The sequence below is a fragment of the Carassius carassius genome, chromosome 8 (genome assembly GCF_963082965.1).
Source record: "Carassius carassius chromosome 8, fCarCar2.1, whole genome shotgun sequence".
NCBI lineage: Eukaryota > Metazoa > Chordata > Actinopteri > Cypriniformes > Cyprinidae > Carassius > Carassius carassius.
The window spans coordinates 526,454-550,453 of NC_081762.1; the positions used below are offsets into that span (position 1 = coordinate 526,454).

At 32.6% G+C, this 24,000-nt stretch overlaps 1 protein-coding gene across 8 annotated transcripts in view; it reads right to left on the minus strand.

Moving 5' to 3' along the window:
• Nucleotides 1-24,000, minus strand: part of LOC132144914 (ryanodine receptor 3) — a 155,661-nt gene that overhangs the window by 117,881 nt on the left and 13,780 nt on the right. For all 8 annotated transcript variants that reach the window (XM_059555500.1, XM_059555495.1, XM_059555498.1 and 5 more), the window contains exons 2-15: nucleotides 22,604-22,723; nucleotides 16,246-16,347; nucleotides 14,706-14,720; nucleotides 14,555-14,629; nucleotides 12,784-12,862; nucleotides 12,601-12,713; nucleotides 11,402-11,501; nucleotides 11,163-11,256; nucleotides 6,330-6,404; nucleotides 6,063-6,219; nucleotides 4,901-5,065; nucleotides 3,808-3,929; nucleotides 2,117-2,297; nucleotides 844-979 (exon numbers count right to left, since the gene is read on the minus strand). In XM_059555500.1, the coding sequence (XP_059411483.1) occupies nucleotides 844-979; nucleotides 2,117-2,297; nucleotides 3,808-3,929; nucleotides 4,901-5,065; nucleotides 6,063-6,219; nucleotides 6,330-6,404; nucleotides 11,163-11,256; nucleotides 11,402-11,501; nucleotides 12,601-12,713; nucleotides 12,784-12,862; nucleotides 14,555-14,629; nucleotides 14,706-14,720; nucleotides 16,246-16,347; nucleotides 22,604-22,723 (1,534 nt within the window). The remainder of the gene's footprint in view (nucleotides 1-843; nucleotides 980-2,116; nucleotides 2,298-3,807; nucleotides 3,930-4,900; nucleotides 5,066-6,062; nucleotides 6,220-6,329; nucleotides 6,405-11,162; nucleotides 11,257-11,401; nucleotides 11,502-12,600; nucleotides 12,714-12,783; nucleotides 12,863-14,554; nucleotides 14,630-14,705; nucleotides 14,721-16,245; nucleotides 16,348-22,603; nucleotides 22,724-24,000) is intronic.

Below are 24,000 nucleotides of genomic sequence, written 5' to 3' on the forward strand. Positions count from 1 at the left end.
TAAAAATGTATTTAATTAATAAATGTATTTATTTCATATATTTCTAAATATATTTATGTAATAATAATACAAATATACTGTATCTAATATATTTGCTAAACATATAAATAATAAAAATGTATTTAATTATCATCTATATCAGTGTTTCTCACATTCATTTCAGTATTTAATATTTATCTAATTTGCCAGTTAAATACATTTAGAAATACATTTACTAATAAACTAGCTTATTTTAAGAATAAATCAATGATTTATTATTCAAATGTTTTGCTAATATGTTTAAAATTTTACTTTTTTGTTAAATATTAAATTATTATGTAAATATATGTGTTAAAATGTTTTTAAATAATGCATTCATAATTTCATAGTTTTGTGAAACACATTTACAGACTTTTAAATAATAAAATTATTTATTAAAAAATATTATTGTTAAATATAAAATTATTTATTCGCATTTACATTTATGCATTTAGCAGACGCTTTTATCCAAAGTGACTTACATTGCATTCAGGCGGTCAATTTTATTATTTAAATATATGTATTTAAAAAATAAATGTATTTTATAGCTTTGTTAAATACATTTACAGACTTTTAAATAATAAAAATGTATAAATATATTCAATTAATAAGAAAAACATATTTTGTTAAATAAATAAATAAAATACTAATAAATTTAATGCATTTAACTGTGTCCACATTCACTTAGCTGTCTCACTGATTAATACTTCTCAGTGTGTTGAACAGGGAGACGTCTAAAGCATTCTGTGCTTGAACTGCACAATGTTGGTTGAGAAGCAACACTGCAGAAGTGAAACTGAACGGCATCAGCGATCGGGTTCTTACCCAGAAGCTCGTAGAGCAGGTTGAGGATGTCCTTCCATGCGACTCCGGCCTCTTCACCTGCACACTCTCCGAAATGAGCCGCGCTATTATAAACACTCAAGCGGTCGATGCAGCTGGACACCAGAGACAGCATCCCCTGAGACACACACACACACACACACACACACACATCGCATCATCTCAGCAGATTCATTCACAACTCGTTCAGTTCTCAATAAACACATCATATAGAAAACACTACATTTTATGAATCCTGTCTTCTGCACTGTAATAAGTGATTTTTGTCTTGTTTTCTATTACGAATAATTAAACATTCTTAAAATCAAGATTCATTTACATTGCAAAATTACAAAATGTTGTGTTTTCTGACAAATTGAATCAAATTAAAGTGATTTTATGCTTAAACGGAAAAAACATATATTCCCATGGGGGTCAAAAAATGTATTTGCTTTTCCTTTTTAAAAACAACAAAAAAAAAACAATTCTAACCCTATTTTCGAGCATAGACTTATCTGATGACTTTTTGTTTTTGAAGTAAATGTACTGGAAACGAGACAAAAATACAGAGTAGGAAAAGATATTAAATTATAATAACATTATTTTAATAACAACAAATTATAATTTCAAATTTCAGTTTAATATAATTCTAAATATTAAAATAATAATAAAACATTTATTTTATATTTTTGTTAAATGTTTAATTATTATTTACATCCACATTTTGTTAAACATGCTTATAAATCTATTCAAATAAAAATAAAAATGTATTTCATACCTTTTTGTATTTTTGTTGTATATTAAATGAATTTTTTAAATACAATTGTTTATCTATTTATAAATGTTTTCAAATAATAATAAAATGCATTTATTTCATATTCCTGTTAAATGTATTTAAATAATAATAATAAAACTATTTATTTAACATTTTCACTAAATATATTTATAAAGCTTTTTTTTTTTTACTTCACATTTTATGCATACATTTCTCAGAAAACAAGACTTATCGTACATAATTTTGCTTTTCAAGTAAATGTACTTGATTGAGGAATCATTAGGATGTTTGTTCTGGGAAACAAGACAAAAATACTGAGTAATATAATCACTTTTTGCAGTGTTGCATCAGGACTGCATCAATCGATTCACTTAACAAAATGATTTTAAGAGAAAACATTAGACATCCCGTAATTGATAGTCATCATTTAAATAAAGCTTTGTTGTGGTGACAGAAAATCGACACTGAAAACATGATGCATGGATGCACTGCTCCGCTCACCTCCTGCTTGAAGAGGTTCTGTCGGTTCTTCAGCGAGCGCAGCTTGATCTGCTTCTTCTCGTGCTCCAGCTCGGCGTCAGGAAGTCTGAAGTACGCGATCAGGTCGTTAAGAGTCTGGAGAACCTCTTCGATGGGCAGAACCACAGACGAGCGGTTCTTGGCACTCAAACCGTCGAGCTCTCTGTCAAAACGGCATCAGAGACGTCTGACATTAAACACCTGTGGCTCAAACAGTAGAGCACTGAGCTAGCAACACAAAGGTCATGGGTTCGATTCCCAGGGAATGCATGAACTCATCAAATGCAAGATGCATCTACCACATGCATAAGTGTTCACTGCTCTAGTAATATTATCAGTTCGACAGCACTTACACTATTGGAAGAGTGAATTGATCTCTGAATAACGACTCTTCTTTTTTCTGTAGGCTAAAACTGAATTTGTTTGTGAATTTTTCTTGTTTATTTCTGTGAAGCTGCTTCCAATGATCTGTATTGTATAAAGCGCTATAGAAATAAGTGCGATTTGACGTCCTGAACACGTTTACATTTATTCACTCACAGCAGATTCGAGATCTGTATTTGATCTGAACCCATTTCCTGGGAATCAAACCCACAACCTTCATGTTGCAAGCGCCATGCTTTACTAATTGAGAACTTAAAAAAAAAGATTTAAAACTAGTGGGGAAAAAACACAATATCTGTGACCATCTCAAACATATGGAAGCTCGTTTCTGGAATTTAAGAAAAAACTACAACGGTGATTGCCATTTTTTATCTCAGTTTTTCTTGCAATTCTGAGTTCATAGCTCACAATTCTTTTTGGTAGCTTAAAAAAACATCAAAATTGTGAGATATAAATTAAGAATCAGACAAAAAAACGACATTATTACGAAGCATGAAACTGCAAAATGAAAACTTAGAATTGAAAAAAAAAAGGTATTGATTGTAAGAGTTCTGAGAAGAGAAATGTGAAAAGTATGAGACAAAAAAAAAAAATTCTTAGAAAAACGTGAAAATTATTAAGAATTAAATTTTGAGACAAAAACTTTGAATTGAGGAAAAGGTCAAGTTTTAAGACAAACTCAGAATTCTAAGAAAAATGCAACATTGTGACATTGTGAAAGTTTTTTCAATTCTGAGAAAAACATCAAAATTGTGAGATATAAACTTAGTATCCAGAGGGGAAAAAAAACATCACAAGACGTAATCTCGGAATTCTGATTATAAAACAATAATAAACCAGATCTGCGAGATATAAACTCAACACTCTGGCCATTTTAATTTTTTTCAGGTTTCCACTCAAACAGGAAAAATCACAGGAGGCATGAAGCCGAAGAGGCATGAAGTGTGTCATGAGGAGCGCTTTTGTGACAGTAATGAGCTTCCCAGAAGAACATGCAGCTTCCCGCTGATTGGACTCTGAGCCAAAACAGCATCGCTTATGTAAGATTATGAAACATATTTCCTGAAAACGGCCCGGGCGAAGGCCAGCACATGCTGCATCAGGAGCACGGCTCACGCTGAACACTCAAGATGCATGTGAGAACCACAAATAGCCTGACAGGCGTGTGTTTGTGTGCACCAATGCACCATCTGGCAAGAGAATGAGTGAATCTTTATCAACTCATCACTATGAGACGTCTGTGGAAGTGTTGAATGTGCTGCTAAACCACAGCTTTAACTCCTCTGTACCTGATGAAGCAGCTGAAGAGTCGCGTGGTGTTGCGGATGATTCGAGCGGCTCTCGACTCCTCGTGTTGACATCGCTGTAACGTCAAACCATCGTCCATGTGTCCTTCTGAATGAAGACACACCTGAGCAACAGAGAAACACAGAACATGAGCTGAAACCAACATTTTATGAGCCTTGATTCACAAACTCTGAGTGTCAGCAAGATAAAAATACTCCTCTGAATTAATAGGAGCTCATAAAGAAGAAAGTAATAGTAGAAAATGTTAATACATTTTACTCGACTAGTTAGATTAATTAAACATTAACGTTATACATTAACTGAAATAAAATTAAATATACATAAAAAAACTCAAATGAAAATTAATACAGAATATATAGACATTTTAAAATAAATACTGTATATAAATCTAAAAGTAAAACCACAAAAAAGTCAGTAACTGTACTAAAATAAAAATGAACTGAAATAAAAAAATAAAAATAAAACTGAAATAAAAAAAATGTATAATGATTAAATAGAGATTTTAAAATAAATAAACTTAAAACTAAAACCTTACACACAAAAGAAATTCAGCAACTGAAATAAAATAACAAAATAAAATAATAATTAATATTTTAAGCTATTAATTTCAGATAGTTGCCAAGACAATATTTCTCATTTTTGTTTAGTTTAACTTGACATACAAAAATAACTCAAACTAATAATCGAATTAATAAAAACTAAAACCAAAAAAAAAAAAACATTAAATAAAAATAAAAAATGTAATAAAATAAACATCAAATAAACTAAAACTGAAATATAAAAAACTTAATAAATTTATATATTTATAAATTTGACTCAATTTAACTTTAAGTACTAAAAGTAAAACTTAAAAAATATTAAAATTAATTTAAAAATAACTGTTATTTAAAAAAACTAAAATGACTAAAAATGTAAATGAAAACAGAAAAAATAAATAATAATTGAAAATATTTTTAAAAGCTATATTAGTACCTGAAATAGCACTGCTACTCATTACATCTGTGCTAGCTTTACACAAATGTATAACATCAATAATGCACGGCTGGATGAAGAAACAGAACATGTGAATCTCACCCGGCGTTTGAGCGGCCCGAGTCGAGCGGATTTGACATCTGGTGCCTGAAAGGACAGCCAGAGACCCGTCGCCACGTGCATCAAGAAACACAGAGAATCTCCGTATTTGATCTCAGCCACTCCCATCCCCTCGATGTCCCGCTTCAGACCGCACTCCAGCTTTTCCTGGAGGAACACAAACCCCACATTCAAGACTGGAAACCTGGAGAAATCTGCTCTTTCTGTCACGGGTTGCACATTGAATTTGTATTAAAATCAGCAAGTGCAACATACACTGAACATTAATCCATATCAAAATTATTTGTGCAACAATTCAATATAAAATATTTGATGCAAATGTATTCACATTTGCACAAATTCCACTGAAAGCATGCATTGTTTACAGCTGATCTCATTCTAATCAATCATGTGATGCTGAGTGAGTCTGACCTGAGAACACGATGATAGATCAAACTAATCAAGATGAAAATGACTCGATAACAGCACAACAAAGGAACATTACATTACAGCACATCCAGAGGCAAAACTGATGAATCCTAATTAAGACGCTGGGTTTGTTTTCCCTGCTGGAACATAAAGAACAAAATCAAAGCAGCGGAGGAAGAATAACTGGATGACAAATGACTCATGATAATAGTGATGGTTCTTATTTAACAGAGCTCTCGAGGAAGATCTTCTTCACTGAATATTGACCCATCGAGAGCTGGAATAACTGTCTGCATTAAACATCATACAGTCTCACTTACTGCATCTATCCTTTACAGATTTAACACTAATAATTCAATAAACTTTCAGTGATTTAGACTAATATCGAAGTCTCTTCTGCTCAGCAAAGCTGCATTTGTGTAATTGATGCTCCGCTGTATTTTCAGCATCATTCCTCCAGTCTTCAGTGTCACATGATCTTCAGAAATCATGAAAATATGATGATTTACTGCTCAAGAGACATTTCTGATTATTATCAATGTTCAAAACAGTTGGACTGGTTTGGACTCTCATTCTGGCGGCACCCATTCACTGCAGAGCATCTATTGCTGAGACACTGATGCAATGCTACATTTCTACAAATCTGTTTTGATTTTGAGCAGCTTTTCGGTTTTGGGTGAACTATTCCTTTAACCCTTTGTAGTAAATGTTGTGTATTGGGTTGAATGTGTGAGACCTTGGAGGCTCTGAAGCAGAAGGCTGTGGACGTGGTGTCCGATCTCTCCCTGTCCTGCAGAACGACGCCTCGGTCTTCTGTAAGCGCCAGATAGTGACCGGTGGTCAGGTGACGCAGACGGAACGGCTGACCCCAGCGGATGTGACTGCCACACCAACTGAACACACACAGAAATGGGAATTATGGGTATGCACGGTCACATAATTACTAGAGAACATCCTCGAGGACTTTTGACTTGATGGAAACCAGAGCACTAGATCTTCTCACCTGATGCGTAGTGGCTCCAGCCGCCAGAGAGATCGGGCTTTTGCTCCGGCTTTACCTGTCTCATAGTTCACCAATCTGAAAAACACCAAAGAAAACAGGATTGCATACTAAACTGATGCCTAAACAGGCTGTGGATTTGATCAAGCAAGTTAAACAACTCTAAAATTACATGTCTAAATGGTTTTAGACACAATATTGTCTTTTTGTGCTCTATTTTGCCAACAGCAATAGTTCCAAACTGTTGTGCAAACCGCGGTGTTTCATTACTGAATGAATCAAAATCTGTGAACGAATCAATGATTCAATGATTCGTTCATGAACAAATCAGCAGTTTGAATGAAACGGTTGAATCAATCACCAGATGACTCACTCACTACCTCCTGGAAGTGGTATTTAATTAAAATAAAAAATTTATTTCATATTCACAATATAAAAATTATTTATTACAAATACTATTGGTGTGTTAATACATCAAAATACTGCTGCTGTGCCACTTCTGCAGTGCAAAAATAGATAAAGTTGATAATGATTTTTAGTTGATAACAGAATTTGGTGTCTTACTGGAAAAAATTAATGATTAATATGCATTATCTTATATGTTAAACTCTCACTTGCAAAATCTAATAAGGTTGTAAAAAAAAGTGGCCTCATCCAGATATAATAATAATAATTCCCCTGGAAATTAATTCTCTCCATCGCTTAGGAAAATAATGTCTAAATATTAGAAGTCGATGAATTGACCAGATTAATCAACACTGATAATCGATTCCTAGAACAGAATAACCGATAATCGGTTATCAGTAAAAATCCATACTTGTAGTTTTTCTGGCTTGCTGTGTTATGTTGTTCTTATAATTAAGTATCTATTTAAAAAACTTTTTGTTGATTAATTGGTTATTGGCTAGTGTGGTCCAACCTAGTTATAATTATCAGTAAAACCTAGTATCAGTCGACCTCAATTAATTATCACTGACAACAAAATCTTAGTAAATATCGAGAAATATCGTCAATTTCTCACACGCCTAATACACACATATAATGAAATTAAACAATTAAACTGACTTAAACTCTCCTGACCTACAACTAATGCGCTTTAGAAGAGGTTTTCTGTTAACGGTGTCTCTAAAGATGAACGTCACATGATTACTGAAGGCTTTATTGATCAATTCAAATGCATTGCACATCTCATGGAAGACGTTTTCCTGCATTATATGAAATAACACTCCATCACTCAGCAAAATAATGCCTAAATATTAGAGTTTGAATCAATTGTTTAGATAAATTGGCACCGATAATCCATTGCTGGAACAGAATAACCGATAATCGGTTATCGGTAAAAATCCATACTTGCAGTTTTTCTGGCTTGCTGTGTTCTGTTTCTTATAATTTAGTATCTATTTTAAAAAACTTTTGGTTGATTAATCAGTTATCTGCTAGTGCGGTCCAATCTAGTATTCGTTATTAGTAAAAATAGTCGACCTTAACAAATTACCACTGTCAACAAAATCCTAGTTAATATTGAGATATAATATCTTATCAATTATTTACACACCTAATACAAACATATAGTGAAGTTAAACAATAAAACTGACAAACTCTCCTGACCTACAACTAATGCGCTTTAGAAGACTTTTTCTGCTAACGGTGTCTCTAAAGAACGTCACATGGTTACTGAAGGCTTTATTAATCAGTTAAAATACATTGCACATCTCATGGAAGATGTTCTCCTCCATTATATGAAATAACATTCCATCACTCAGCAAAATAATGTCTAATATTTGAGGTTGAATCAATTGTTTAGATAAATCGGCACCGATAATTGATTGCTAGAACAGAATAACCGATAATCGGTTATCGGTAAAAATCCATACTGGTAGTTTTTCTGGCTTGCTGTGTTTTGTTTCTTATAATTTAGTATCTATTTTTACAACTTTTTGCTGATTAATCGGTTATCTGCTAGTTCGGTCCAACCTAGCTATCGTTATTAGTAAAATCAGTCGACCTTAACTAACTACCACTGTCAACAAAAAAAATATATATATATAGATAGATAGATAGATAGATAGATAGATAGATAGATAGATAGATAGATAGATAGATACAACCCGAATTCCGGAAAAGTTGGGACGTTTTTTAAATTTTAATAAAATGAAAACTAAAAGACTTTCAAATCAAATGAGCCAATATTTTATTCACAATAGAACATAGATAACATAGCAAATGTTTAAACTGAGAAAGTTTACAATTTTATGCACAAAATGAGCTCATTTAAATTTTGATTTCTGCTACAGGTCTCAAAATAGTTGGGACGGGGCATGTTTACCATGGTGTAGCATCTCCTTTTCTTTTCAAAACAGTTTGAAGACGTCTGGGCATTGAGGCTATGAGTTGCTGGAGTTTTGCTGTTGGAATTTGGTCCCATTCTTGCCTTATATAGATTTCCAGCTGCTGAAGAGTTCGTGGTCGTCTTTGACGTATTTTTCGTTTAATGATGCGCCAAATGTTCTCTATAGGTGAAAGATCTGGACTGCAGGCAGGCCAGGTTAGCACCCGGACTCTTCTACGACGAAGCCATGCTGTTGTTATAGCTGCAGTATGTGGTTTTGCATTGTCCTGCTGAAATAAACAAGGCCTTCCCTGAAATAGACGTTGTTTGGAGGGAAGCATATGTTGCTCTAAAACCTTTATATACCTTTCAGCATTCACAGAGCCTTCCAAAACATGCAAGCTGCCCATACCGTATGCACTTATGCACCCCCATACCATCAGAGATGCTGGCTTTTGAACTGAACGCTGATAACATGCTGGAAGGTCTCCCTCCTCTTTAGCCCGGAGGACACGGCGTCCGTGATTTCCAACAAGAATGTCAAATTTGGACTCGTCTGACCATAAAACACTATTCCACTTTGAAATAGTCCATTTTAAATGAGCCTTGGCCCACAGGACACGACGGTGCTTCTGGACCATGTTCACATATGGCTTCCTTTTTGCATGATAGAGCTTTAGTTGGCATCTGCTGATGGCACGGCGGATTGTGTTTACCGACAGTGGTTTCTGAAAGTATTCCTGGGCCCATTTAGTAATGTCATTGACACAATCATGCCGATGAGTGATGCAGTGTCGTCTGAGAGCCCGAAGACCACGGGCATCCAATAAAGGTCTCCGGCCTTGTCCCTTACGCACAGAGATTTCTCCAGTTTCTCTGAATCTTTTGATGATGTTATGCACTGTAGATGATGAGATTTGCAAAGCCTTTGCAATTTGACGTTGATGAACATTGTTTTTAAAGTTTTCCACAATTTTTTTACGCAGTCTTTCACAGATTGGAGAGCCTCTGATCTTTACTTCTGAGAGACTCTGCTTCTCTAAGACAAAGCTTTTATAGCTAATCATGTTACAGACCTGATATCAATTAACTTAATTAATCACTAGATGTTCTCCCAGCTGAATCTTTTCAAAATTGCTTGCTTTTTTAGCCATTTGTTGCCCCCGTGCCAACTTTTTTGAGACCTGTAGCAGGCATTAAATTTTAAATGAGCTAATTAAATGGATAAAAGTGTAAAATTTCTCAGTTTAAACATTTGCTACGTTATCTATGTTCTATTGTGAATAAAATATTGGCTCATGTGATTTGAAATTCCTTTAGTTTTCATTTTATTAAAATTTAAAAAACGTCCCAACTTTTCCGGAATTCGGGTTGTACAACTAACGTGCTTTAGAAGACATTTTCTGTTAAAGATGAACGTCACATCATTACTGACAGCTTTATTGATCAGTTTAGATGCATTGCACATCTTATGGAGGACGTTCTCCTATATTATAATGAACAAACACTCTCTCCATCACTTATACAACAGAAATCATTCATTTCTGCCCTCCGTGGTGTCAGATCTGCAATACATCTGAAGGAGGTCTAGCAGAAAATCCTTTAGAGGAGGACGTTTCTCTGATTATATTTCAAGGACAGGACGCAGCGCCACAGGCCAGAGCTGAAGACGATATCTAATCTTGCAGATGATGCACTAAATGCCAGCGCTAAAAATAGGCCGCACGCCTACGATCACATCCTCAGCATCCTCAGACGGCCCTGGGTTACTTCAGCTCGACCCACTTCAGTCTGACACACACTCGCTATACATAGACAACAGCCATTACGCCGGATCCTAGGGGATGCTACGTCACAGACCCACATCTAGATGAACATCACAGATAAATGACACATCATTCTGACCCCACTTCTTTACACCAGCATTTGTGGATGAAAAAAAGCATATAAATGTTAATTTTTTAAAGAAAATGAGCAATGGTTTCTCTAGATAAGACTCTTATTCCTCGGCCGGGATCCTGTAGAGCTCTTTTTGAAGCTGCACTGATTCTGAAATTTGACTTTCAGCCTGTTGCTCCCCATTGAACGCTATTATATGGAGAAAAATCCTGCATGTTTTCCCAAAAAACCTTCATTACTTTGCAACTGAAGACCGACAGACATGATCATCTCGAATGACTTTGGGGGAGAGCAAAGTACCAAAACATTTTTATTCTGGAAATGAGCTACTCCTTTAACTAATAAAATAAACAAAGGAAAATCTACATTAGTTATAAATATGCCCATGGTCTTTTAAGACTTTTCCAGGTGTAGAAATCATACTTTTTAAAACCTTTTTTTCCCACTAATAATGAACCTGAAAAAAAAACAACTACAACAACAAAATTACTAAAAATGTAACTTAAATGAAAACAGAAAATATATATATATTTTTTTTTAATTCTTATAAAAACGACATCATTATCACACTGATATTAAAATTTCATTGGCCCGATGACGGTTTCTACCTCTGCTCTTCTTCACTCTGATCAGATCCCGGGATGGTCAGAACCTCATCGTGTCCGTGAAAAAGACGCATCACATGACCGCCAAGAAGGTATCCTATTGGACGAAAGAAAAACCATCATTAAGCAGTCAAGTATGATACACACACAGAACTTCAATACTAACTGTTAGAGGCTCATCATGTCACTATCAGTTCTAGAAGTAGTAATGAGTGACATAAACAGCACTAAGAAGCACCGACCTTCCTCCACGTTGCTCCCTGAGCAGGTGGGATGGACGTTCCACAGCGTCTGCATGAAGGACACATCCACCTGGATGCTGCCATTGGATATGGACAGATGCTGAGGAGACCAGGTGCACAGTAGTTACCATGGCAACACATCCTCCCATGTCATGTCTGTCTCATGATGCATCAGAGGCCACAACCGAGAAGCTTGGCATCATGGGACACGCTTGCATAAATTCAGAATAACCTAGAGAATTAACCATCCTCTAACTAATACACTGACGTTTGGATCTTCTGGAGAGACAGGAAGCAGATCATGAGCCACACTGGGCCTGTGGATGAATGACTAATGCCCATCCGGAGCGGATCATCTCACAGGAGATCACACAAACACATTGCAGACACGTCCATGAGTCACGCATTCAGACGCGACTGCGGTTTATACTGGAAGTGACAATCATGGATTTGCTGTATGACATTCGAAGAGTGAATCAGTACTAGAAAGATGAAAAAAGGATCATTTCTGCTACCTTATGAACTTTAAAACAAAAGTATGTTACAACACTGGAAAACTTAAGTCACATGAATAAAGTCTAAATAATTAAATACAAAATATTAATAAATAATTGCCATGAGAATGAATTAATGAATAAAAAAAAAAAAAGAATATGCTCGCAGCACTGAAAAGCTTGATAGTCATGTAAATAAATAAATAATAAATAGATAGATACATTTAATAAATGAAAAAATAATTAAAATGTAAACAAAATGATTAAACAGTAGATTAAAATACTTTAAAAAAACTATAAAACAAAACATAAATATGTTTACAGCTCTTAAAAGCTTAATAATTGTGGAAATAAATATATATATTTAATAAACAAATAAATAGTATTCTGAACTATAAATAAAAAAATACATAAATGAATACAAGATAATAAAATAATAAATATACAAAAATACAATTAAAATGAACTAAATAAATACTAAAATGTAATTGAAATTAAATAAATGATAAAAAGATATTAATATTAGTTATTTATTATTAGTATCATTATGAAATAATAATAATGATCATTTAAACTATAATGAAAAGTTTAGTAGTCATGAAAATTTATGATTTAGATAGATAGATAGATAGATAGATAGATAGATAGATAGATAGATAGATAGATAGAAAATCAAACGTAATGTTTATTGTACTTCACACTTACCAGATATCGCTCTGATGAGACGCTGACGAGTATGAGATCATCTCCGATACGCACCTTCTCCCCTTCTGATCTCTGTTTAGATGCAGGATGAATTGTCCACCAGCAGGCCTCACCTGAGAACACAAACACACGGATCGTCAGATCTCAGCTTCATCACCTTCAGTCTGAACAATCATGCTTCACCTGTCGAGTCTTCCTGAAGTCCCACATCAAACGACAGTTTATCCGTCACTGAGCGCGACGTCTTCAAACACGTCAGATACTGCGACAGAAAACATTCAACTCTCACACATCCTGCAGAAAGTCAAACTACAGAAGCTTTTTTTCCACCACAGGATAAAAATAAAACAAATTCTCAATTTTAAATCTCAATTCCTCAATTTAAATTTTACAATTCAGAGTTTATATCTTTCAATGCTTAATTTTAAATTTGATGATTTTCAATTTAAAATCTTAAAATTTTCATTTTAAATCTCATGATTTTTTATTTTTAAATCTAGCAATTCATAATATGAAATCTCGCAAAGTCTTTATTTGGAATCTCATAATTTTTTACTTCAAATCTCACAATTCTTCTTTTGAAATCTTGAAATTCTTAATTTGAAATCTTACAATTCTTAATTTGAAATTTCATGGTTTTTTATTTAAAATCTATAAATTCTTCATTTATAATCTTACAATTCTTCATTTTAAATCTTACAATACTTAATTTGAAATCTCATGATTTTTAATTTGAAATCGTACAATTCTTAATTTGAAATTCAGTGATTTTTATTTTAAAAAATTGCAATTCTTAATTTGAAATTTTATGGCTTTTAAATTTAAAATCTTGCCAATCTTAATCTGAAATCTCGCAATTCTTCATTTGAAATCCCGTGGTTTTCAATGTGAAATTTTGCAATTCTTCATTTGAAATCTCATGATTTTTCATTTAAAATCTTGAAATTCTCAATTTGAAATTTAAATTTTTTTTTTCATTTAAAATCTCAATTCTTAATTTGAAATCTTACAATTCTTGATTTGAAATATTGCAATTCTTAATTTGAAATCTTATGGCTTTTAAATTTAAAATCTTGCCAATTCTTAATTTGAAATGTCACAATTCTTCATTTGAAATCCCATGGTTTTCAATGTGAAATCTTGCAATTCATCATTTGAAATTTCATGATTTTATTTTAAAATCTTGAAATTCTCAATTTGAAATCTCAATTTTTCATTTAAAATCTCAATTCTTCATTTGAAATCTCATGATTTTTTATTTAAAAATCTTGCAATTCTTAATTTGAAATCTCATGGCTTTTAAATTAAATTCTTGCAAATCTTAATTTGAAATCTTACAATTCTTGATTTGAAATTTTGCAATTCTTAATTTGAAACATTATAGCTTTTAGTTTAAAATCTTGCAAATCTTAATTTGAAATCTCACAATTCTTCATTTGAAATCCCATGGTTTTCAATGTGAAATCTTGCAATTCATCATTTGAAATTTCATGATTTTATTTTAAAATCTTGAAATTCTCAATTTGAAATCTCGATTTTTCATTTAAAATCTCAATTCTTCATTTGAAATCTCATGATTTTTTATTTAAAAATCTTGCAATTCTTAGTTTGAAATCTCATGGCTTTTAAATTAAATTCTTGCAAATCTTAATTTGAAATCTTACAATTCTTGATTTGAAATCTTGCAATTCTTAATTTGAAACATTATAGCTTTTAGTTTAAAATCTTGAAATTCATAATATGAAATCTCGCAAAGTCTTTATTTGGAATCTCATAATTTTTTACTTCAAATCTCACAATTCTTCTAGTTTAATATTGCAATTCTTCATTTGAAATCTCCTTATTTTCTCAGAAAGGTGAGAACAGGTCACTATAACTTTTAGATTTGTTTTATCCCATGGGAGAAACATGCTTCCCTAAGAGACGGATCTGATGGAGGATGTAGCTGACGAACCATCCTGCTGAAGGAGTGTCTGAGGAGCACAGCGTGGCCGTACAGTAACGTCCGGTGTCCTCCGCTCTGAGCCGCCTGAAAACAATGATTACAGTCACTCCATCATCAGACACACTCAAATCACAGCGTGACGACAGTGAGAATCACTCACCTTTCTGATGAACTGCTGCGGGAGGTGTGAAGAAACAACAGAAAACAGCTTGAGACGTTTGCTTTTGATGATAAACACTCATCATTACACAACAGATACACGAGGAGACTGAAGCCAAAGATCAGAGCTGCTGTGGGTCATCAGGCTAAGAGCAGCCGATGAGGAGACCTTTATCATTCACGGGGGGCAAAAGCAGCAATCGCTGGACCTTAAAGACGTCTGACCTTTAAACAAAAGCCCTGCAGCTTCAAGCAGATCATGAAGAGACACTTCAAACTGAGGCTGGTACGACTATCAACACCGAGACCCTGAACCTCAGATTATTCTATAAATATAAAAATATTAAAAAAATTATGCATTCATTTTCAATCAGTCTTATTTGAGTGTCATTTATATAATATTTTAGTTTTTGTTAATTTATTATATATATATACATATATATATATATAAATATATATATATATATATATATAGCAATTTTGTTGTTTATTTATTCATTTTAGTTTTTAGTTTATTTCAAGTAATCAATATATACTATAATATAATATAATATAAATGCTAGATGAAAAAAAACTAGTTCAAATTAATTTCAGTTTATTTTTATTTTATTTCAACAAATTAATAGAAAATATAATATAAATACTAGCTGAAATAAAAAAAGCTTAAATTAATTTCAGTTACTTTTTATTTTATTTCAACAAATTAAAATAAAATTAAATATAAATACCGTATTTTTCGGACTATAAGTCGCACTGGACTATAAGTCGCATTTATTTAGAACCAAGAACCAAGAGAAAACATTACCGTCTACAGCCGCAAGAGGGCGCTCTATGTCTTCAGTGTAGACTACAGGAGCACTGAGCAGCATAGAGCCCCCTCTTGTGGCTGGAGACGGTAATGTTTTCTCTTGGTTCATTTCTCTCGGTTCATGTCAAATTAATTTTGATAAATAAGTCGCACCTGACTATAAGCCAAACTATGAAAAGAAGTGCGACTTATAGTCCGGAAAATACGGTACTAGTTGAAATAAAACAAGCTTAAATTTATTTCAGTTCATTTTTATTTTATTTTAACAAATCAATATATAATATAAAATAAATGCTAGCTGAAATAAAAAAAGCTTAAATTCAGTTCAGTTAATTTTTATTTTATTTTAACAAATTAAAATAAAATATAATATAAATACTAGCTGAAATAAAACAAGGTTAAATTTATTTCAGTTAATTTTTATTTTATTTCAAGTAATGAATATATAATATAATATAATATAATATAATATAATATAATATAATATAATATAATATAATATAATATAATATAATATAATATAATATAATATAATAGCTGATTCTAAGAGAAGGTTTAACAGCGGTGAGACGCTATTTCACAGAAACTCGACTTCTTCTGAAGCTCCTGGACGAGAGTTTGTTCTGACAGCTTAATTTATTACGGAGCACAAGATATTCTGACTGAAGCAAACGATTCACTGCTGGTTAAACACACGGTTATATTCATGAAGATGGTGTGTTTTTGTACGTACGTCGTTGTTCTGTCCGGTTTTGGCGAGCATCTCCTGCAGCGCTCGGACAGACAGCGACTGCTCCAGCACAAAACTACAGATGCACAGATCTGGAGGAACATACTGAAACACACACAATATAAGAAAGAAATCACACGCAAACTCCGCTTCAGCATCATGAGCGTGCATAAATGCATAATGCATAAAAACACATAATTTAGACGCAGATGAAGACACAGCAGAGCTGAATTACTGAAATGACATTCATGCATTTGACAGAAGCTTTTACCAAAGCACTCATTTTCTCAGTTCATGCATGGAATCGAACCCATGACCTTCTTGTTGCAAGCACCAAATAAAAGATATTCTAAAGAACTGAGGCTTAATATTATGTGCAAACAACAAAAATATTCGGGCAAAAATTACTTTCAGGTTTCGAAGGGAATATTCATTCTACTTTTACTTAAAATGTTGCTTTCATTATCTGAATAAATCTGTCATGAATACAAGATTTATTACAGCCACTGTTTAAATGTTTATATGGGAACAATCATTTATATATCATTTAAGTGTGGATTTTTTGGCAATTTTTTTTTTTTTTTTTTTTTTTTTTTTTACAAACAGTGTCACTTTAGTATCATTGAAATACTATTATAGTTTAAAAAAAAAAGTATTTTAATTTTAGTTTTTAATTTAAATTTTTGCTTTTTTTGCCATATATATATATATATATATATATATATATATATATATATATATATATATTTTTTTTTTTTTTTTTTTTTTTTTTAATTATTATTATTTATTATATATTTTTTATTATTAATATTTTATTATATATATTATTTTTACTTTCAGTTTCAGATTAGTTATAAAACTTTTATTTTAGTACATTTTAGTTATTAAGTTTAAAAAGAGTAACAAGCTGAATTTACTCTCGTTCAGATTGTGTTTATTTCAAATAAATAAACCTTTATAAATATCACGTGTTGATCTGAGCCTATATTTTGTTTCACTGTAAAAACTCACTGTAGACAATAACAACAAAACATGACAGCCAAAATGTGTATTTTAAAACATTAAATATAACTGCAAGACACTCTAATAACCCAGCATTCATAAGTGTTCAGAGATCTGTTTTCAGGACACTAGAGTTCATTATGCAAAAGGAAACGGCCCTGAACTGAAGGTTCGAGTGTGATTTAGAGCCGCTCGAGTGTTTGGAGCAGGTTTGGGATCGAAGCCAAAGAGGCCAGAAGATCCCGCTGACAGTCTGAGGAGAGCAACGAGGAGATAAATTAAGCACAACCAACAGCAAACTGGCCTCCTTTACTGAAGAACAGCAAACAAAAACTCCTAAAAGTGGATCACGATGTCCAGATAATCCAGGTCTGCTGGAGAAACTTTCTCAGAGCTTCAGCTCTTTGTTATTAGGACACGACCTGCTGAAGAACGTCTGCAGAACGACCTTCCAGACGCTCTTTCTAGCACTCGCACATCTGAACTAGTTGGTTTGACCCTGTAAACTCTCCAGGGTTATTATAAAAACACTCAAAATTATAAAAAAATAAAAAAGTAAAAATAAAACATATATATATATATATATATATAAATATATTATTACTATTATTTAATTATATTTATTTATTATTAGAACAACAAAAACCATTTAAAACATTTTTGTTACATGAAATACATTTTAATTAAATGAAATAACATTAAAAACATAAAAAATGAATAAAATATATATTTTTATTATTATTATTATTATTATTATAATAAATAATAATAATAACAAACATAAACCAAAATGACTCAAATTTATAAAAAAAAATAATAATAATAATAATTAAAACAAAATATATCAATAGAAATATATAGAAAATATAAAACAGAAAATATTATTAATAATATTATTATTAATAATAATAATAATAAAAACACAAAACAAAATGACTAAACCTTATGAAAAATTTATAAAAATAAATATATAATTTTTCATAGAAATATATAATAAAACTTAAAACAGAAAATATGTTTAATTATTTAAAAATATATTAAATCTTAAATTATACTAAAATAACAATAAATCCTTCAGCAAAAGTGTGAAGACGATGGTTTTAAACAAGACAAAACATGCATTAAAACAGGTTAAAACAACTTAGATTAAGATATTTCTGGTTTTAGTTCACTCCTTCAACAGCCTGATTTTAAAATAGATTTCTAGACCTGTAAAACACAATGGTTTCCAGTTATGCCAAGATCTAAAACGTAAGGGAAATTCTGAGTGGAAAATATTTATACAAATCCTTGTCTCTGGCAGTGAAACTGGATGCATTTCTTAACGAAGAGCTTGTCTCTAACGATGAGGAGCAGCTCTGCGACACAAACGAGCCAGAGATCTACATATCAGTACATGTTGTTAATAAATTACTATGACAAACGAGAGCAGCGCTGAGAGACTGATGCGTCCTGACAGACAGAAACAAACCTGAAGGGCTGAAATCGGCCAAGATCTCAAAATATTTATTTCCCAAGACCTGAGGATCTCCATCATGTGGAAAACTGGATTTTTTAAGGGAAACATCACACCATTTTTCTTCCATGTTTTAGTTTTAACAGTAAACATCTGTTTTGCAAGAATTTGTTTACCCCAAAAATATATATATATATAATATAATATAAGCATTTTTACATGTCCACAAAAACATAAGGCCATTATACTGTAGTGTTGCACTATTACAGTGTTTATCTTTGATGGGTCAAAGAGTTCAGTGACCTTTGAACTCATAAAAATATCAAATTAAAATAAATACTTTAAAAATAAAAAACACTATTAATTAGTTACAAGTTACAATGCATAAATTATAAATAAAAACAAATCAAAATAAAACACTAATTATTAATTAATAAAACATAAACTTTTTAATAAATATTAAATAAAAACAAAACACTAACAATTATTTCATAAAAATAAAACTTACAAATATATAAAATAAAACACTGATAATTCGCCCATAAAAATATAAAACTAAAATAAATACTCTAAGTTTAAAAACAAATCAAGAAAAAACACTTACAAAAAAATATATTTTTAAAATGTAATACTTTTAAAATAAAATAAAAAAAAATCTACATAAAACATTAATTATTAATTCATAAAACATAAGTTTAAAATAAATATTAAATAAAAACAAAACACTAACAATCATTTCATACAAATAAAACCTAATAAATTCTCTGAACATAAAAACAAACCAAGACAAAACACTTACTAAAAATATATTTTTTTAATTTAATACTTTTAAAAAGTATTTAAATTTTTTAATCTAAATAAAACACTTAATCAATAAAAATCTAAGATTAAAATAAAAACTAATCTAAATCGAAAAACTTACTAAATATTTTATTTGTTTAGCAGTTTGTCATGTGACCATTAACAGAATAATGAATATGTTTAAATTATTGAAGTATTAACTGAAACTCGGTCAAAGGTCTTGAGAAAGGTTTGGGAATCTAACAGGCATCGATCATGTGTGAGTCCTGATGAAGTGTTTTAAGCGCTCAGCTCATTAGCTGTGAAAGTGGATCATTAGTTCTCTTTCTCCCTGAGGAGCGACGCCTCTCATACGAATAGAAAACGCACAATGAAGACAAAGCAGCAGCGTTAGCGGCGATACATCATCTTCGTCTCAGCTAATTAGCATCACTGCTAACTAAAGCCAATGAGGACAGTGAGTATCTCTCCCTCCAAAGCTCAGGACGACAAACACAAGTGCGCGCTAAAGTCAACGAGAAGATACAAAGTTACGAAATGATAATATATTACAGTTACAAAAATAACTATAACCATAATAAATACAACTTTAACTATAATGATAACTACAACAATAATAACTAAACTAAACAACCAAAATGTTAACTATAATTAAGTATAAAAACACCTATAACTATAAACAAAAATCAGAGCGATAACTATGATAAATTAAACTATAATACCTACAACAATAACTATAACAACGTCAACTATTACGTTAACCACAGCAACTATTAGAACTAGAACAATTAAATGTACAACCCGAATTCCGGAAAAGTTGGGACGTTTTTTAAATTTTAATAAAATGAAAACTAAAAGACTTTCAAATCACATGAGCCAATATTTTATTCACAATAGAACATAGATAACATAGCAAATGTTTAAACTGAGAAAGTTTACAATTTTATGCACAAAATGAGCTCATTTCAATTTTGATTTCTGCTACAGGTCTCAAAATAGTTGGGACGGGGCATGTTTACCATGGTGTAGCATCTCCTTTTCTTTTCAAAACAGTTTGAAGACGTCTGGGCATTGAGGCTATGAGTTGCTGGAGTTTTGCTGTTGGAATTTGGTCCCATTCTTGCCTTATATAGATTTCCAGCTGCTGAAGAGTTCGTGGTCGTCTTTGACGTATTTTTCGTTTAATGATGCGCCAAATGTTCTCTATAGGTGAAAGATCTGGACTGCAGGCAGGCCAGGTTAGCACCCGGACTCTTCTACGACGAAGCCATGCTGTTGTTATAGCTGCAGTATGTGGTTTTGCATTGTCCTGCTGAAATAAACAAGGCCTTCCCTGAAATAGACGTTGTTTGGAGGGAACTATATGTTGCTCTAAAACCTTTATATACCTTTCAGCATTCACAGAGCCTTCCAAAACATGCAAGCTGCCCATACCGTATGCACTTATGCACCCCCATACCATCAGAGATGCTGGCTTTTGAACTGAACGCTGATAACATGCTGGAAGGTCTCCCTCCTCTTTAGCCCGGAGGACACGGCGTACATGATTTCCAACAAGAATGTCAAATTTGGACTCGTCTGACCATAAAACACTATTCCACTTTGAAATAGTCCATTTTAAATGAGCCTTGGCCCACAGGACACGACGGCGCTTCTGGACCATGTTCACATATGGCTTCCTTTTTGCATGATAGAGCTTTAGTTGGCATCTGCTGATGGCACGGCGGATTGTGTTTACCGACAGTGGTTTCTGAAAGTATTCCTGGGCCCATTTAGTAATGTCATTGACACAATCATGCCGATGAGTGATGCAGTGTCGTCTGAGAGCCCGAAGACCACGGGCATCCAATAAAGGTCTCCGGCCTTGTCCCTTACGCACAGAGATTTCTCCAGTTTCTCTGAATCTTTTGATGATGTTATGCACTGTAGATGATGAGATTTGCAAAGCCTTTGCAATTTGACGTTGAGGAACATTGTTTTTAAAGTTTTCCACAATTTTTTTACGCAGTCTTTCACAGATTGGAGAGCCTCTGCCCATCTTTACTTCTGAGAGACTCTGCTTCTCTAAGACAAAGCTTTTATAGCTAATCATGTTACAGACCTGATATCAATTAACTTAATTAATCACTAGATGTTCTCCCAGCTGAATCTTTTCAAAACTGCTTGCTTTTTTAGCCATTTGTTGCCCCCGTGCCAACTTTTTTGAGACCTGTAGCAGGCATTAAATTTTAAATGAGCTAATTAAGTGGATAAAAGTGTAAAATTTCTCAGTTTAAACATTTGCTACGTTATCTATGTTCTATTGTGAATAAAATATTGGCTCATGTGATTTGAAATTCCTTTAGTTTTCATTTTATTAAAATTTAAAAAAACGTCCCAACTTTTCCGGAATTCGGGTTGTATATATGATGACAACGATAATGATAACTGTATTAACTATGACAATAACCAGGCCTAAAACAATAAAAACTATAACTATAATGATGAATGTAATAATTATAATGACAACTACAGCGATAAATGTAACGATAACTACTGTAAAACAAAAGTAACTATCATGATAACCACGATAACTACAACTTTTTACCGTAATGATAATGACATCAATAACAACAACAACAAATAATACAATTGACAATAACCACAATAACTATAACGATAAAAGTAATACCTTTAATGACAACTATTACAATAACCACAACAACAACAACAGTATTAGAAGTATAACAATGAAATGTATATAATGACGACCATAACAATAACTGTATTAAATATACCTACGACAATAACTACAACAACGATAACTATGTCAGTAACTAGGCCTATAACAATAACCACTATACCGTAACTATATCGATAAACGTAATAACTATAACAACAACTACTATAATGATTACCACAATATGACCAATAGCTACAACAATAACCCTGTAAGAATCCAAACCAGCAGATAATATTTCATTCTGTTTATAATAAGCATGTTCTGCAGTTTTGTCGTCTGCCACTTTAAATGTTCAAGCTCTTAAATTTAATGGAATCTGACTGGTTTACAGCGATTACAGCAGTGAATAATACATTTGAATGAGTGACGATTCTCCTCACCTTGGCCTCTGATGTGGGCTCCAGGTAACACAGGCGGTTCCCCAAACCCTCAGCGCTCAGGCAGAACTTGCGGTTCTCCTTCTGAATGCAGGCCACACACTGCAGAACCACCTCATCATCCTGATGGAAACGAAACACAAATCACAGACACTACTAATCACTGAACGCTCAAATCAAGCAAAGGTCCTGAATAATTCAACTGAACACTCTTTCTGACCATAACTTCAGTCTGATTATTATTTATTCATGAGGTTGAAACGACATAAAATTTTCATATCGATTCATGTTGATACTTCTAACCCAGTTCAAAAGTAGGTCAAAAAGACTGTTGACCTCATCTTTTCCATGGATATGCCATTTTTGTTGCTCATAAGGTAAGAGTAATTCATCATTCATAACTGTAAACGGTCTACTTTTATTTTTGTCCACTCACAATATCAACAAAACGTTGTGCTTTTATAAAATAAAGAAAACCTACATGGTGATAAAAATGAACCGAAACTCAGATAATACACGCCTCACAGACATAATAAATATATCTATAGAAAGCTTTAAATGATTATTTAATGAAATAAAACATATCGAAAACAAAAACTATTTTATTATAATCATAATCCGTATAGATGCATTTGTTAAAGGCGCATCTAATGAGGAGATGGCGAGCACTGCACATGAACTATTTGCTTGTTGTTTGTTGTGGTAATCAAATCAAAACTCTTTCAAAATGCAGCTTTTCCCCAAGCACTGGGAACTTTTAATAACTCCCCACGCTACAACTGCTCCCTGATGCTCTGCATGGTCAACTGTCAACTGTATGCTAATGCATATGTATATGCATTGCATATTGCGTAGGCGATGTATAATTTTTATAATAGCCTATAATCATTATAACAGTATTTCATACAGTAGCCTGTGTGTGCTCTGTGCGTATATGGGCACAATGAAAGGAAAGAAGCTAAATGAGCACGAGCCCAATCTGTAAAAAAAACTGGCTTGCAGACCTCTATGTGTGTGCGCTTCTCTGGTAAATGTGCTGATGTTGTCGAGTGCCGCAGCACAATATCCAGATGCTTAATTTAATCGGGGGAAGTTCTGCAGCATCTCACCGTCTGCTTTATTACATTTAAACCGCTGATTGACATCTGCATTGTGCAGCACTGAAGCATCACTGAGGGTCAAAGGTCAACGGATCATACACCTTCCTCTGATAATGAGATAAGCAAAAATAACTAAATAAAAAAAGTTCATCAAGACAGACTTTGAGGTTGGCTTGAGAAAGAATAGCCTGAAAGTTTATTAAAGCAGTTTTAAAAGGTTGATGCTAGATAGATGTTGATAGTATGTTTCTAGCATGATGCTAGCATGTAGTTAAGATGTTGCTAATCATGTAACTAGGG